We start from the raw sequence: 17502 nt of genomic DNA on the forward strand, positions 1-17502 counted from the left end.
GGGATTCCTTGCTGCGTTCAGTGTGAGGCCAGCAATGAACTGACATGGGAATTTCAGAAGGCTCTAGTTTAAACTATTAGTACACAGTCTGATTTCACTACGCCTATAAATCATCTTGAATATGACCATTACACGCAGCCCACACGTCAGAAACAGAATTGCTTTCTGTGCGTAATAAAATGACTGGGCACTAAAGTCAAGGAATTAAGGAAATTTTAAAACCAAATTTCATGTACAGTATAACTTTTAATTTCATTCACAATAAATACATTTTCAAACTTGTGTGCCGCATTTTGGATGGTCCTGTATACAGGTACATTACAAAGGGCAGTTAGTAATTCGCAAAATAAGCAGGAAACCGACCTGAACAAACAGTCATCGAAAACATTCATACACGTTTCCTTTGTTTTATCAACTTCTGAAAACCTGCTTTGTAAAACTGCATCGGTTGCTGTCGTGATCAGTGAAGTACTCGCTTACTTTTGCATTGTCTGAAATGGATGAATCGTAGGTCCGCCACTCTAAACTGGAATCCAAAAGTTCATCGATGCAATTGATCTGTTCGGTTCATCCCAAAAATAAAAAGTTTAAGGCTGTGCCGCCAGCAGAAAAGATAACGGTGAGTGTTTTCTGGAGCTGTTATGTCGTCTTAAAAATCCTGGAGATTGGAGATACCGAGAGTTCTGCCTTGTTTCCCACTTCTGAGAAAACTTAGGAACTCAATTTGCAGAAAACGGCCAAGGCTGTTGGGATGTGAAGTACTCCTGTTGCGCGAAAACTTAAGACCACATTCAGGGCGTATAACTCAATTAATGATTTATGAGGGGAACTTCTTGATCACTCCCCCTACAACTCTGATCTACTCTCCAGCGATTTCCATTTGTTTGACCCACTGAAATAAAGGCTTCGTGTCAAACAGCTTTTTTGACGAGGGAAGTGTCCAAACACGGTGGCCCACAGCAACCGATATTTTTGTACATTTCGGGTTTCTAGAATTTGATAAATCAACTGGACAAGTGCATATAGTGTGTGTATTAATTCTGGGTGAGGGTCCAGCTTCGACCAATGCGCTACGTTATAAATTATAATTTTGACATGTTCAAAATATTTACACTTCACTGCACATAAATATAAATATTGTAAACTAAATTCAACTTTAATTCAACTAAAATTCAACATTCTAAATTACAATTTTATTTTAACTCTCTCTAAATTATAATTTTAGGTGGAAATATTATCCTGCACTGCACTGCACTGCTCACAAAATTAACAGAATAATATGTTTTTCATAAATATTTTATTGTGAACAGAAAGTGAATATTTGATACAATAGGCAACCTGACATGCAAATTCCGAGTAACCAATAGAAATCGATCTACCACTTACGGAGCCGCACATTATGCAAATTATTCATGCCTATTGCACATCACTTCATTCCCGTTTTTTGGCTTGTTCAGTGGGATAGAGACATCTCCAGTGCTCAGGATGGCAAGTCATCGTCGTTCAGATGATCGTTTGAGATGGCGGGCCGTTGAACAACTTGAAGACGAGCAGTCATCGACGGAAGTGGCAAATTGGCTTAATGTATAAGAATTCATTAATCAAGCGGCTTAATTCAGAATCAATATTAAGAATACGTAAAGTCACGCGGTGTCGTCTCGGCACTATGGAAACAGCTTCAGGAGACGGAAACCATTACAAGAAGAGCTGGGCAAGGTCGCCCGAGGGCTAAGTTAACCAGAACAGACCGCTATCTAGCTGTAACAGCAAGAAACCCTACGATGTCCTGTCATCAACTGTCTATTCCGGTTGCTACGACCACAGGTGAAAACAGTTCCAACCGGACTGTGTTAGGAAGGCTAAATTCAAGTGGATTCTAAGCAAGGAAACCAGTGTTTCATATGTCATTAACTCCAAACAACCGCAGAGCTCGTCTAAACTGATGCGATGAACATGTAACTTGGAGCCCTCAAAAATAGGGTACAGTTCTGTTCTTTGATGAGTTCCGTTTTAGTCCTCAAATAGATTCTAGACGTTATTTCACCTGGAGACAACGAGGAATGCGGTACCATCCCTCCAACATTACAGCAATGGACACTTACGGTAGAGGCGGTGTTCTCGTGGGGGGCGGAGTAATGATCAACGGCCGCACCCCCTCCATGTTTTTGATAGCGGTACTGTAACTGCGTAGAAGTGCCGAGAACAGATCCTCGAACCTTATGTGCGACTTTTTAGGGGTGCGGTTGGCCCAGATTTTTTTTTTCATGCGCGACAACGCCACTGCACATGGAGCTCAACTGGGGGAGAAATACCTTGAAACTGAAGATATCCAGGGTTTTTTCGTGGCCAGCACGATCACTTATATATAATATAGAAGTATATAAGAATGTACTTATAGTTATATATAATTATATACTTATATATTGTATATAAGAATATACTTATATTCTTTGGAATGTAATCTATGAAAATTACAAAATACAGATAGTTACATCCATTATATACAACTTAATTAAACTGAAAAAATGGAAATGACAACGGCTTTTTTGTCTCAGACTTAAACCGATCGAACGCGTGTGGGACGCCCTTGGACGTCGCATTTCACGCCGATAGTCAACTGCTCGGTGACTTGGTGAACTAAGGTCTGTGCTAGTGGAAGAATGGGATTTGTTACCACAGAATCTTATAGACACCCTTATATCGAGCATGGTTCGCTGCTGTCAGGCCTGGTTAGCCGTTGGAGGGGGTCACACACCGTACTGATGTCATGTGACCATATTTTCGAGTATCTCGTATCGGCTTCGGTAATGTGATCTTTTTTGGTAATTCTTATGCAACCCCTATAAATGTCCCTTATACCACTCCCAAGTTTCTCGCTGTCTCCTCATTTCATGATGAGATGAAATGAGGAGACAGCGAGATCACCATACCAAGTTTTGTCCCGCTTCATCGCAAGCTGTGCGAGTTACAACACGTTTTCTACGTGTTCTGTTAATTTTGTCCAGCAGTATAGTTGCGGTGACGTATAAATATAATAAATTCAAGTAATTTATGCGAAAACTGGAAGTTGAGGATAAACGATAACTGTCCGATTTCCTGAAATGCAAAGTTAACAATACCGTTACCGATATACTATTTAAATTACACAATGCATAAATTTATTAAAAATTTGCTTAATATGAGAGTCAAACCCCTTTCTTTAAAAAAGCCTGAGAATAGATGATTTTACTATATTCTGATACTTTTTAACATTTAAGAAAGAGAGAGAGCGAGTCGAAGTCGGAGCCAGCACCACAGAGTAGAAAGTTTAGTATTAGTGTTTCTCTTTAATATAATCTTTACTTTAAACTGGCTTGCATCTTAATAGGTCAATTTACATTCATACTAAGCTTTCTCCTTTTGTCAAACTTTATGCTGCACAAACAACCAAACTTCTCGAATATCCGCCAACTTCATCTTAAATGCCTATCTCCCGACTGGTCTCCAGAGTGGAGGATTACCTCCAGTTTACTTCAGCGTGCTAGTAACGCTCAGTCCTTTCTCGCAGAGGCAGATTTATTTTATCTGCGCTTACTTTAACAATACTTAAATCGCCAGATTATCTTAGAATTCTCTATTGGCAGTAACTTTAACCCGTAACCTTTCTTCGCGCAACATATTGTATCTGTAACTTTCTCAATATCTCTAAAGCTGGGTTGTCTCTTTTGTTCTCTTCTGATCCCCTAATCCTGTACAAATTCGCCTTACCGTGATTTAGATTCGCCAAATCTTCGGTGACTCTAAATAAACTGGTTATCCTAATTATTTTTCGAAAAATAATTAGGATAACTAGTAACACTCTCTCTCTCTGTCTCCCCCCCCTCTCCTACCAACTCCTTCAGCATAAATTGTCTATGCCTCATGACTTTGCATACATTTCCACAGACGTAGTCGCGTAAGCCAAAATGTAATCCATAATTCTTCTATTTCCTTTCTGTTCACGTTAGAATGTGTCCAAGCTTCCAATCACAGTTCAGCTCTGAAAGTCACGGAACAAATTTTTCTTCTTCAGTCAACCTACCTCTCTACTTATGTTCTTTGGAATGTATTCTATAAAAATTACAACACACAGATAGTCACGTGTATTATATACAGCTTAATTGAACTGAAGAATGGACGTGACAACAGCTTTTTTGTTGTCAAATTATCTGTTAGATTTGTTCAATTGAAAGATATTTAAAAATAAAACCAATAAAAACGGTTATTTTAGTTCCACCGATAACTACCATACTTTTCCAACTTGGTTGAATATGACTATTTTTATTTTTGTCCACTCACTGAAATTAAACAAGGGTAAACCCCTTTTTCGATGTGGGTGACTGTCTAGGAACACCTGATTTTTTTTATTTTTTCCCCTCCTTTTCGTTTAAATTCAGCTTCTTCCCTTGTTTTATTCTACTACTATTGGACTTTCGTAGTAAAACTATTACAAGGAGAAAATAAGGAGGCAGGGTAGTATGTAAATACGGTGCGAAAATTAATTGTTTTTCTGGTTGGCTGTTGTAGTTGTAGGGTTTTGGAAGCAACAGCAACTTACGCTATATTGCGCCATATATAATTTTTTTTGTAAATTTCATGAGTTCTGTGGTCGATTTTCTGGACGAAAAACCCGAGTTTCCTTGAGAAGAAACCTTGCTACTCTCGCCAAAGATCGATTAACTCAGGCACGTTGTGAAATAGACCCATAAAATCCCTCCAGTCATTGACGAGATTCGAATCTTTATTGCGAAGATTTTTATTGTAAATACTCATTACGCAGAAATGAATATTGCTACCTAGTTCGTAAGGAATTTTACCACTGCGACTTGAACAGCCCAAAAACACTACAGTGTATTTTTTTGCTATTCTGTTGCCAAATCGTAGAGTCAAACTCTGTATGAGGTAAAACAAAGGTGGCAAATGAATGCTTCAGTAACTTAGCCACTGAACTTATATTGGATGATTATACCGATCATTCCACAGCTTTGTTGGCAACGGTACTCCTTATATGTGGAATGAAACTACCTTTCCGTCAAATGACGCAAATCCTTTCATCAACAGAAGGAAAGATTACGCCCAGATCTCCAGCATGGGTGACTCTGACTCTATGTAATGTACTTTGATCGGCACAATAACTGCTATTAAGGGGCTATTTCCTGAGATCCGCAAAAGTAATCATGGACGACTTGTGAATCGTTGGTTACTGTATCTATCTTATTTACCGTTATATGGAGAGATAACTGCAAGCTTTAGCCATTCTCTTTATTTAAAATTTGAAGCAAAGGTAATCTGAACTCCCTTGAAATGTTTTTATTAAGAAAATTATCTTTCATTGTGGTGATGATGATAATAATTCTTTATTTTCAAATACGATTAGTTACATAAAATATATACAGTATAAATAAATCATATTTGCATCCTGAGACACTCAAGAAAACAAGGATGTACAAAAATGAAAATTCCAGATAAAATTGTTACGTATATTGCAAGTTTTAAATTTTCACTCTAATGGTTACTTTAATCACAGAAAAGAAAGCTGAATCATTAACGCTCCCAATGCACATTGACAGAGAAATTGTTAAGTAATAACAAATCAGAATGTAAAAAGACAAATCAGACAAAAATAGACAAATCAGAACGTGGAGATGATTTAATTTTTTTAATCTTGTTCTTTCATAAGAGAGAGAGACAAGGTCTTGATAGCATTTTATTTTTATTTATGGAAACCAATTGGCCAGATATATAGAATAAATCATATTCCCCGACAAGAAGTTTTAACTAAATATTAAGCTTGAGATGGTATGCAATAACACATTTCGAAATTTTGCTTGGGGAAGGAATCGTACGTTCCACATTGGCAGCGTTTATAAGCATGAACACGTGACAGTACAATTATATAATATGAAACAAAAAACCTTTTGAGGGGATTTCAGATCCCCCCGCGCGTTCACAGTAGATTAAAGTTGATTGATTCAGTGGATTAAAGATGAAAGATACAGATTATTTAAACACTGTTGGTTTAACATCTTAAAAATCAATCACTGACCTGCAATTAGTCATGTCTAATTATTTTTGAAAATACATACTTACAAGCGAAAATTATATCATCAGTACTCTTTCATTTCTATTTAATAAGCAGCCTGAATTATTTTCAACGATGAGGACACTTTCTAAAAGATGAATTTTAACTCGCTTTTTGGCGAAGAAGCATCATTAACTATTTTGTTCAATGTTCATGAATAAAACTCACTTACTAATTATTTTATGCTAACGAGGGTTATATATACACTACCATATAGACTAACATTTAACAGTTGCTTGGTTTTCGTTTAGCGGAGATGAAAGTAGCAATCTTCCTCGGAATCGAAATATATAAACAGCCCTGGAGGGATTAATCCACTCCTATAAGAGTAGATCCTCTGATTTCCCAATTATTGGCAGTTGTTTTTACTCTTCATTTTTGTTTCTAACACATCTTATAAATTTTGAAATTATTAATTTATGTTTTACGCTGCGTTCTGTCCCTTGTCACGTGGCTCTCTTGGGGAAAATTTAAATCCATCTTACTGTATTCATCGCAATTGTATAATGGTTATTATTATTTACAACAAACTAGCGCACTCGTCGAAACTGGACCCTCTCCGAGAGTTGACGCCATATGCCTCAGGGTTGTTCGCTTGTCATTCTGCTGAAACCATTCTATTCCACATCATATTGGCAGTTTTAAACACTGTTATTAATCACAGTTATGAAACTAAATGTATTTAAGCAACGTAGTTGACACAAGAACTTTCTATTTCTTTCTTTTTTCCGAGAAGCTATGGTCACAGGTTTTTATTTTGTCAGAAGTCTCTTTTTTTCTACCTATATTTGCGCGATGCCTTTTTTTCCCCCTTTTGGCATTCCTGCTTTGTGGACCAACATTCAAATCGTGACCTGGCCGTCTCCCCGGCAAAGTCTTCTACAAGGCGCTGGTTACGCTATTGACTGTAGCCACAGTTTCAGCTTTTTTAATCATGCTGAGCTAGAAGTTTCGAGTCGACTTCCTGACCCGACCACGTTAAGCGAGATTCGTCCAGAGAATTTCGCTCTCGTTCGGATATTTTTATTCCTTTCTTCCTTGTCATCGTCAGCACCCGACTCGGCATGTGTCAGTTCACTAACAGCATTCATAAAAGAAGCAACTGACATGCCCATTTTACCATCTTTTTCTTCGACTTAAGTCCGCCTCGCTCAAAGAATAGTGTGGGCTAACTGTCAACGTTTGCGGATTTTCACTACATTTGCCCGTCTCGCGCTATTCGACTAATATTCTCCCGAATTTCTTTCATTCCTCTCGTTCTACAATACTTCTCTAGCTGCTAGGTTTTGTCTACACCCGCGGGATTGTGATTTTAGGCGAACCCTTTTCGAAGCCAGTAGTTATCACCTACAGATCGTGAATGTTCGAATCTGCAGGACAGCTTATTATGCTTATCATCTCCTATTATTAAGAATGTAATGTTTACATTATATGTGTTTGTACTCTTTCGCATACCCTCAACTTAACTTTGCCAATGATTGATCATTAATGCGAATATTTTTTTATTGCATAGACCACGTCCTTTGGAATCCCTATTCGAAATAAGTAGGGGAAAATACTGAATTAACCCTCCATTTTTGTTTTAAAATTTTCCTGTTTTTTATGAACCAGTATTACGCCGTGGGACTTTTTTTGCAAACTGGGCAATACATTTCTGTGAAATATTTCTTTGTTATCTCATCCACTTGCCATTTATCGTGAACCACTAAAAGAGGGTCATTAAAATAAAATATAGCGAATATGGTTGACAGCAATTACTTCAATAAAATTTATTTTAAATTTAAGTTATCCCACCCCCCTTCTTGCCTTAAAATTATTTAGTATCATTAGAATCATAAAAATCCTTCTTGCTTTGGAATCCTGTCACCAGATTCTAAAGCAGCATCCAGAACTATAGCCAATCTATTGAACTGTTTTGTTAGTTAAAATGTAACGTTCAATATAGAACAACAGAGATAAAATATTAGAATTCACGTTTTTGTTGTTGTTTTTTTTTTTGGTTTTAGTTGCATGAGCGACTTAGACAATATTGCGCAATCGTGTATTGACTGTACAAGTGAAGTGTATATTCATTTGTACAGTCAATACACGATTCCTGTCGTCCAGTCGTCCAAGGGAATCAAACCCAGAATTGTCCAAACGAGCGATACGTAGAAATAAAATTCATATGGATAAGCATTTTTCCTTAATTAACAATTCCCATAAAATATCAGACAATATCGTTACTAATTACATTCATTTAATAATCCTAGAGATTTACTGTGTTTCCATTGTATTAAAACAGTAACACAAGTAGCAACTTGTATTAGTAACACAACCCAGCAAATTCTAACCCAACCCACAATCTCCATAGTTATAGTCGCCTTCGCTGACTAAGGCCTTTTACTCATGAATTTTAAAAAATTAGCAACAGTATGTATAAATGTAAGCACCAAACACTAATCAGCATTATATTAAACTATTTATACCATTATAAACCATTTTTTACTGAATGTCTTAGAAAAGTATGATTAATGACTTACATGGCTTCATATTATTCCCATTTTCTATTGAATTAGGAGAAATAACATTACTCAGTTAAACGCCTTAATAGATAATACTGTACCAATTATAAAGCTTAAAATAAAGTCACGATACATGGTCAAACAAATCGATTTTATGTGATAGTGCCGCAGGAAAACTTTCCCTCTCTGTGTTCGTAAAAAAATATGATAACGCAGGCGTGAAGGTAAGTAGCGCCCTCACATTTCTTATAGTGATAACACAATCAATGAATTTGATTGTGTTATCACTATAAGAAATGTGATAACACAATCAAATTCATTTTTATAAACTGTCATCGCTAAACTGTTTGTGATCTAGGTGAGGAAAAAAGATTTCTAAAAATTTAGAAACAGTTATCATGTTTCAGAATTTTTAATAATTATATATATATTACAATTAACACTTTATATCACCTGAGAATTTTGATTTTAACCGCAATAGGATTGTGCTACTGATACGAACAATACTATCTCAATGATTTTGCTAAAATATTTTTTTCCAAATGAAGACATACGTATGTCTTCATTTGGAAAAATGAAGACATATGTATGATTTCGTTTTTCCAAATATAACATAACGTATTGTTTTCCAAATATAACATAACATATTGTTTTCCAAATATAATATAACGTATTGTTTTCCAAATATAACATAACGTATTGTTTTCCAAATATAACATAACGTATTGTTTTCCAAATATAACATAACGTATTGTTTTCCAAATTTACTAAATTGATCAATAAAATTCCATTACATCATTTTAATTCATTTTGCCATTTTAAAATAAAATTTGTAGACTGTATATCACTCTAAAGATTAATCATAAAAATGTTTCGTTGCCATGCTACTGTATTATTTGCAGGAACTTATGATGCAACATTTTTGCGTTTTAGAAGTTCTGTAAACGTGGTGTACAGAATGAAACGCCTTGAGCACTGTACCTTTCCGAGCGTCACATAAAGTATGCGTTGCCATAGTAACTAGCTGAAATATTAATTAGTTATTGCATATGGTCAAGAAAGGTGGCACTGCTATACGCACTTGTATACAGGGAGCCCCAGAAGTCTCGCCTATGACTTAATTGAGACAGAGACTAAATGAATAAACCAAACAGGCACTTCACATTTCAGGGAAATATTAACTCGTTCACAAATTCAAATATATTCCCATTCTGCACACAGCACAAGCAACAAATTTTCTAAAAACATCGCAGAACAGCGAAATTGTCAAATTTTTCTTTCTTCCGCCCTCGTGGATAGCTCAGTTGATATGACTATCGTCCTCCTCACACCGGATGGAAAAGACCTGAGTCCGAATCCCTTCAATGAAGGAATTTTTACCGCTTTTCTTTTCACAATGTCGGTCTCAGGTGAGGGTAGCATGGTTTTTTATCCCGGAAACGCGGATTTTTCGTCCAGCAACCAGGCAAATCGAATTTAAAGACATAATAAATACGGTGCAGTATGGTCCAAGCCGCTGATGTGCATACAACAAACAATCTATACCTAGTGTACAAGATCTCTTTCTTTCCCAACCCTCCATTCGAAGATGGAATTAGGGAGTTTCTCGGTAATTTCTGTTACGCCTTTTTAACACGATTACTCGAATGAAGTGTTGTTTATTACTTTTTTTGATACTCTGTAATTTGTAAGATGTGATGGGCAATTGGTTTTGAAATGCTAGTCTCACCTTCAGTTTACCTTACTCATTTGACCGGACTTTAATTACTGCTTTCTAAGAGCCTCTTTAAGCTGATGGAATCGTTGGTATTTGCTTTAACTTATAGCTTCTAGTAAGAAGTTTTTCCGTTTTCTGGCAGAAGATACAGCACAGTTAGATTCCCAGGAAAGTCTGAGTCTCATGGTAGTCATCAAATCGAATGGCAGAAGTTGCTGTTCATTTATTCCTTCAGACTGAACAATTCTACCCTTTGCAATCAAAATCAATTCTTACTCTACGGTATCATTTAGAAGGGATCTTTTCACAAGCTGTATTTGGTATGGAGACCTAAGGTCGTTTTGGTTCCGAGAGATATTTCAGCAAGTAAAAATTGCGCTCAACAGCACTACCACACATGCTAAACGCTATCGCGCAACCATTCAATATTTTCTGCTGTCTTGCCGATGGTGGTCTCCCTAATTGTGTTATATCAATAACTGTTCAAGTTCAAAATCTTCAAACACAATGGCGGAAAATATTTTCAGAAGGAGCAATGTTTAAAACTTCTCGACGATATGCTCTTTGGGTTGAACTAAATGAGCAATTATTCTCGAAATACAGTTCCATAATGAAAGAGTTATGCTAGGTTTTCCGTCAGGATGACTGCTGTCAGTTGCCCATTATGAAGTATACCGATCTTTATTCCAAAAGGAAGAGAAAATTACCATACATATTATTTTTCATATTTAATAGTATAATAGATTTAAGATTTAAATAAACAAACCACTATTTCAAATTAGGCCACGAACTTCTCAACCACCCGAAAGTGTGATTAAATAAATTCGTGGCCTAGATGTGCACCAGTAATCACTTGTTATATAGTCATTATAATTAAATATACATATATAGTTTTAAAATTCCAGGAGAAAATGAGTTTCTTTCTTTTCTTTTTTTTTGGAAAAACTGAAAAGCGAAGTGAAGCACTTTGATAAAGATTGTCCAGATGAAACAGAACAATGCTTCATGTTACACACTGCAGTGACTAGAGTCAGCGATTGCGGCTTTGAATTGCTGCATTATCCTGCTGATTTCCACAGTTAAAAGAGCGGTGTAAAGTATGTATATCTGGAGTAGACGGTTGCTTGTGGAAAATAAATATCAATTTTAATGCTAATTTCTTATTTTCATGGTTAGCCAACAAACTCCTCATTCACCCCTCATATATTGTAGTTAGTTCATCGCTACAGAAGATCATATCGTTTCAGCTAACATCTATTCAACCAGGAGTATTGAAATTTCATGCGATAAGCCTATTTGTATAGACTCATAACTTCTGTTTCTTGATTCCTGCCACAACAGAGCGACACTGCTTATAATTGGTGAACGTTCCTAAATTTACGTTTACTGATGAATTAAGATTAAACTTTAGTCCAACTTCACTACTGTTCTATATATAAAAACTATAAATATGGAGCCAATTCCAAATAATGTTGAAAAACCTTTAATAATTTGAGGTAGCGGGACAAAATCTTCCTGGACTTCTTCGCGTAATATTGGGAGAAATTCATTTCCACGGATAACAATATTCTATCACATACAAAGAAAAAACCACGGTTGCTAGACGTAAACACCCACAGAGCATATGCGGAGGCTCTCCGAAAGGTATTACAACTCTTCGCCCACCCCATTTCACGAATACTAGTCACTTAGGAATGCCTGAAGTACTTGTTACTTCTGAACCTAGAGTTCGTTTGTTTTTACTATGCAAAGCTCATATAAGTCCGCATGGAGAATATCAAATTCTTCTTTCCACTTTATACATCACTGTACCAATAATATATCAATATGCATTTTATTTTAATATTTTTATCTATTGTTATTACTATAGCGTGAAATGGTAAAATAAATCAGTGGCTTTTTATCTAATCTTCCCTTTTATTTTTCTCAACATCTTTATATTTAAGCATCTGTTCCTTAAATGTTTGAAATTGTTCCATTATATTATTATATTTATAATAATAAGTATAAAATCATTGGACATTCAACTTCCCTAAATGTGTTTGTGCTGATATTTTAGGCTTTCCCCTTCATAAACTGCAGAAGTCGATCTTGCACCTTCATGTGTTTGATTATGACCGCTTCAGCAGAGATGACTCGATCGGCGAAGTGTATGTACCTCTCAATGCAGTTGACCTAACACAAAGGCCAACTCTGTGGAAGTCGCTGAAGGAAACAGAAAGCTCAAAAGTAAGTATTTTCTCATTATAAACAACACAACCACATTATGAATAAACCACATTTACCAATTATTCTTAAACGCTTTGCAGATTCTCTTTTGTTACCATTTATAAACCATAGCAGTAAATTTCTACTTGGTGAGGTCAGTTATACAGGGTGTTTCAGTTAAACGTTTCAGAACTTCTAAGAGGGGTAGGGTACATCCTGACAACTCGAAATCATATAGCAATGTGGGGTCGGAAATGCTTTCCTGAAGCGGTGTTGTACACAGAAGCACCATAAAAAAAAGAGACCGTAAGTGAGAAATCGTTTTAATAATACATGAAAAGAAGCAAAAGGTACATGGATTAAAGTAAGTGTTCGAAGTTTCTTCCACGGGCTACAATGCACGCCTCACATCTCCGACGCATGGACATCCGAACATTCTGGAATACCCCAGGCGAATTTCGAATTTCTTCGGCAGCTACTGCGATTCTTGCAACCAGCTCCTCAGCATTGTCAACAGGGGTGTCATAAACTAGCGATTTCATATGACCCCAGAAATAAAAATCAAGACATGATAGGTCGGGTGACCGAGCAGGCCAATGCACGGGACCACCACGTCCCGTGCGTTGGCCTGCGAGATCACCTCATCGGACCTTACCTGTTACCGTGTCGTCTAACCGGACCTATCTACTTGATCTTTCTGCAGCAAGTATTGCCACAACTTTTGAGAGATGAACAGATTTCTGCATCGACGCAACAGACAATGTGGTTCCAACACGATGGAGTCCCTGCCCATTATAGCGGAGATGTTCGTAACTACCTGGATGTCACATTTGGTCAACAGTGGATCGGACGTGGTGGTCCCGTGCGTTGGCCTGCTCGGTCACCCGACCTATCATGTCTTGATTTTTATTTCTGGGGTCATATGAAATCGCTAGTTTATGACACCCCTGTTGACAATGCTGAGGAGCTGGTTGCAAGAATCGCAGTAGCTGCCGAAGAAATTCGAAATTCGCCTGGAGTATTCCAGAATGTTCGGATGTCCATGCGTCGGAGATGTGAGGCGTGCATTGTAGCCCGTGGAAGAAACTTCGAACACTTACTTTAATCCATGTACCTTTTGCTTCTTTTCATGTATTATTAAAACGATTTCTCACTTACGGTCTCTTTTCTTTATGGTGCTTCCGTGTACAACACCGCTTCAGGAAAGAATTTTCCGACCCCACATTGCTATATGATTTCGAGTTGTCAGGATGTACCCTACCCCTCTTAGAAGTTCTGAAACGTTTAACTGAAACACCCTGTATATTAACGTTGAGGTAGGGTATTAGGCGCATCAGCAACTTAGACCATGATCCGTTGTATATAATATGTCTGTAAATTGTGTGTTCTGTGGTCGATTTGCTGTTTGCTTGACGAAAAACCATGCTATCCTCGCCTGAGACCGACTAATTGAGCCACGTTGTGAAAAAGGCCCAAAACAGAATTCCTTACGTCATTGGCTGGATTCGAACTCAGGTCTTATCCACCTGGTGGGGAGAGGGCAGCGATTATATCAAGTGTGTTGCCTACGAGGGCTACATATTAATGATATCCACATCTTCACAAAAAAGTAAGAGAATAATATAACTTTCAGTAAAAACGAAGTTTCAAGTTAACGAATTCTTGATTAGACCTGGGTTCGAGCCCGTGACCACCAAATACGGAGGATGCGGAAGGTCAGGGAATGACCACCGCATATCCCCGGAGCAATATGGCCTTAGTTGCTAATGCTCCTAAAAACCAAATAACAAACAACTTCAGAAGTGTAAGCAACCAAATAACCAAAGCAACCAAAACCAAATAACAAACAACTTAACGAAGACTTCAGAAGTGTAAGCAACTTATCACAAACTTCGTTCTTGGCATACAAAAGTAAAGCGGACATTTTGGACTTATTTCTGCTACCCTTCCCCAATACAGAATTAGTTATTACTAACATGTACACGATTATGGAGAAGTCAGTATAGAAATTATTTAGGAACTTATTATCAATTATTGACGAAATTAATAATTAGAAAATAATTAAACTTTAAACGTTAAAAGTCAGAGACTCCTACATTCCGTCTATCAGAATTAGGAAAAAATCTTCCAAATACAAGTAGCGTTCTCCGATCAGTGCGTTAACTACATCAAAAATTCCTGTTTTGTTCTTTCAGCTAAAGTCCAGAATATGCTCCAGTCAGGGGGGGGGGGGTACAACAAAATTTCTCCAGAAACATCCAGAAAAGATGATCGTTATCTCGCCCTAACTGCAAGTTTCAAAGAAACACCATCAACTGAGCTTGCTTGTTCTACACGAGAACTTTTATCCAGGCATACTTTCTACAGAATGTTTTATGAGAGGGAATCCTTAAGCAAGATGACCAGCTGTCTGTGTTTTCCTTTGTCCTCTATACGCAAAAGGCCATTATGCTCTTCCTGATAAACTAAGATTCAAGAAACATGTTTCGACGTGGTGTGGGCTGGAATGATGGTCAATGGCACCACACACATTCATGTGCTTCCGCCAAGATCTCTCACAGCTATAACTTGGATAATTTTAAGAGGGAAGGTATATATATATATATATATATTATTCATAAGAAATAACCAGTCAAGGTGAACCAGATTTTAGTCCAACAGAGAATGTCTGTAATGCTCTAGACGTGTTGCTTAGTTAAGCACCAAATTAGCTAAGGTCATGAGGCGTTAGTACAGTGTGACTGTAATTGCGTATTTTGTTCTGTCGGTTTTGCTGTATACTGAACAAACCCGAATTTCCGGGAGACAAAAAAATGCGGGACACTTGTTCTAGAACAATCAGATCAGCCGCAGTGTGAAACTGGTCTATAAAAAAATTCTCTGGCCTTTGTCACATATGGTAGATGAACGATGGTCGTAATTCCTGTGCTAGCTGTGAGGGCATGCACTAGACAAGTAGTTGCGAATCAAAAGGTTCCTCCTAGAAATCTCATTATTTGTTTGTTTTTACGTCAAAATAATTAAGACCATGAAGCGTCAGTGTTTTTCGTTTATAACTTCCATGTATTCTATGGTCTGTCTGTTTGCCTGTTTAGCGCCCTTGTGGGTAACATAGTTGGTAGAATTGCCGTCCTCCCCCATACCTGGTGGAAAAGGCCCCCCGAGTTCGAATCCTATCAATGTCGTGAGAAATTTTTGTTTTTGTTGATTTGTTTTTACAAGGTGGCTGAGTTAGTTGGTCTTAGATTGTTGTTGTTATTATTTGGTTTTTAGGAGCATTAGCAACTAAGGCCATATTGCTCCGGGGATATGCGGTGGTCATTCTCTGACCTTTCCTCATCCTTCGTATTTGGTGGTGACGGGCTCGAACCCCGGTCTAATCAAGAAGCGCGTGCTACACACTTCCGCTTCGGCCCACTTGGATACGGAGGCGCCTTGGTCTTAGGAGAGAGAGAGAGAGAGAGAGAGAGAGAGAGAGAGAGAGAGAGAGAGCAGTATGGTTTTTCTACCGGAAATTCGGGCGGTTTTTCTTTTACGAAAAACAGCAAATTGACTACAGGATACATGCAGATTGCATATATACAGTGCAATATGGCCTAAGTTGCTGAGATGCGCCTTAAAAACCTACAACAATCAGCCAACCAACCAATCCAATCAGCCTGTTTTGCTGGATGAAAAACACGAGTTTCCCGAGACCGACTATCTCAACTAGCATTCGAAAAAGTCCATAAAATGCTTTTCATCGTCCCGGGAATCGAATCGAAACAATTTTTACATACGGTTTGGAACAATAGTGATCTGCAGCCGCTGTACTACCAACGAGTATGAAACTTCACTAAGCCTGTGTTAGTCCTTACACCAGAATAAGAATTGATATCTCAAACAGTTAATTAACGGTCCCGATCTCATTCTCAGCACGAGGAGTCCATTTCACGCTTGTATTAGTACCTAAGGAAATTACATGCCTGGTTCGTATATGTGGATTATTGGCAACCAATTTTTGCCAACAATGAACTCATTTCCATAATTCAGTAATTTCAGATCGAATTTCTCCAGTCATTGCGCATTATTAAAGCATAATAAAACGAATATCTCAGTAATGTTTTTTCATATTTTTGGTGGTCACTTAAAATTTTTCACATTTTTAACATTTTTGGTGGTCACTGGTGCTCAACTTTTGAGCACCAGTGTAATATTTCTTAATGGATCTAATACACGCAAGAAAGCTAATACAAAACAAAATTCACTGATAATAAGGTGAAACTCTTATTCTGGGAAGAAGAGAATCAATACCATAATGGAAAAGCTTCACCTCTATATAATAATATTTTAAATATGACACATTTAAATATTTATGAATTGATTCTAAAATATTGGAAATGCCACTAACGCTCTCAATGTTTTCATCCTGTGCTTGTCTACATTGATTCACTTCTACCTCTGTCTCTGTGAATTCTCTTTCTCATTAGCTTTCTTTTCCCCCTTAATTTATCTAGTACCCTCCTGACTCATTGGCAATATAATATAGTAAGAATGTCTGCGTTATTTACGAACATGGAATGAGAGCAAGTTATTTGGCAGTACCACTCAAAAGCATTTTTTTCCTCAGTTTTGCTGGGGGAACGCTTGCACAATGTCAAATACAGATTATCATTTTGCACGCTGCCTGATCGTGCCTAGCTGTGCTAACTGTTGAGGTAATGATTCTTTCTTTTTATAAGCAGCGACAAGATTTTTTATTTTTTATATAAATTGGGACGTGCGTTAGAAACATCAGTTTATCATCCAACATAACAATAAGAGCAAGGTAACTAATGCATCCAACTGCCACTCAGTGATGTGTCAAAAGCGCACTTCGGAATGGAAATGATCTTCTAATGGAATCAAAATAATACCCACGAATTTTAAACACTTAAAAAGAAAGATAAAACTTGGGAGTATCTGAGAGCCAAACTTTCAGGAGATATCAACAA

General features: G+C 37.3%; 1 protein-coding gene across 2 annotated transcripts in view; it reads left to right on the top strand.

Annotated features, from left to right (window-relative positions):
- Window positions 1–17502, top strand: part of Syt7 (Synaptotagmin 7) — a 389134-nt gene that overhangs the window by 330094 nt on the left and 41538 nt on the right. For both annotated transcript variants that reach the window (XM_090388110.1, XM_090388111.1), the window contains exon 7: window positions 12381–12550. In XM_090388110.1, coding sequence (XP_090244236.1) covers window positions 12381–12550 — 170 coding nt within the window. The remainder of the gene's footprint in view (window positions 1–12380; window positions 12551–17502) is intronic.

Source organism: Mastigoproctus giganteus, chromosome 13, assembly GCF_048544385.1.
Source record: "Mastigoproctus giganteus isolate SK-2022 chromosome 13, ASM4854438v1, whole genome shotgun sequence".
NCBI classification, from domain to species: Eukaryota; Metazoa; Arthropoda; class Arachnida; order Uropygi; family Thelyphonidae; genus Mastigoproctus; species Mastigoproctus giganteus.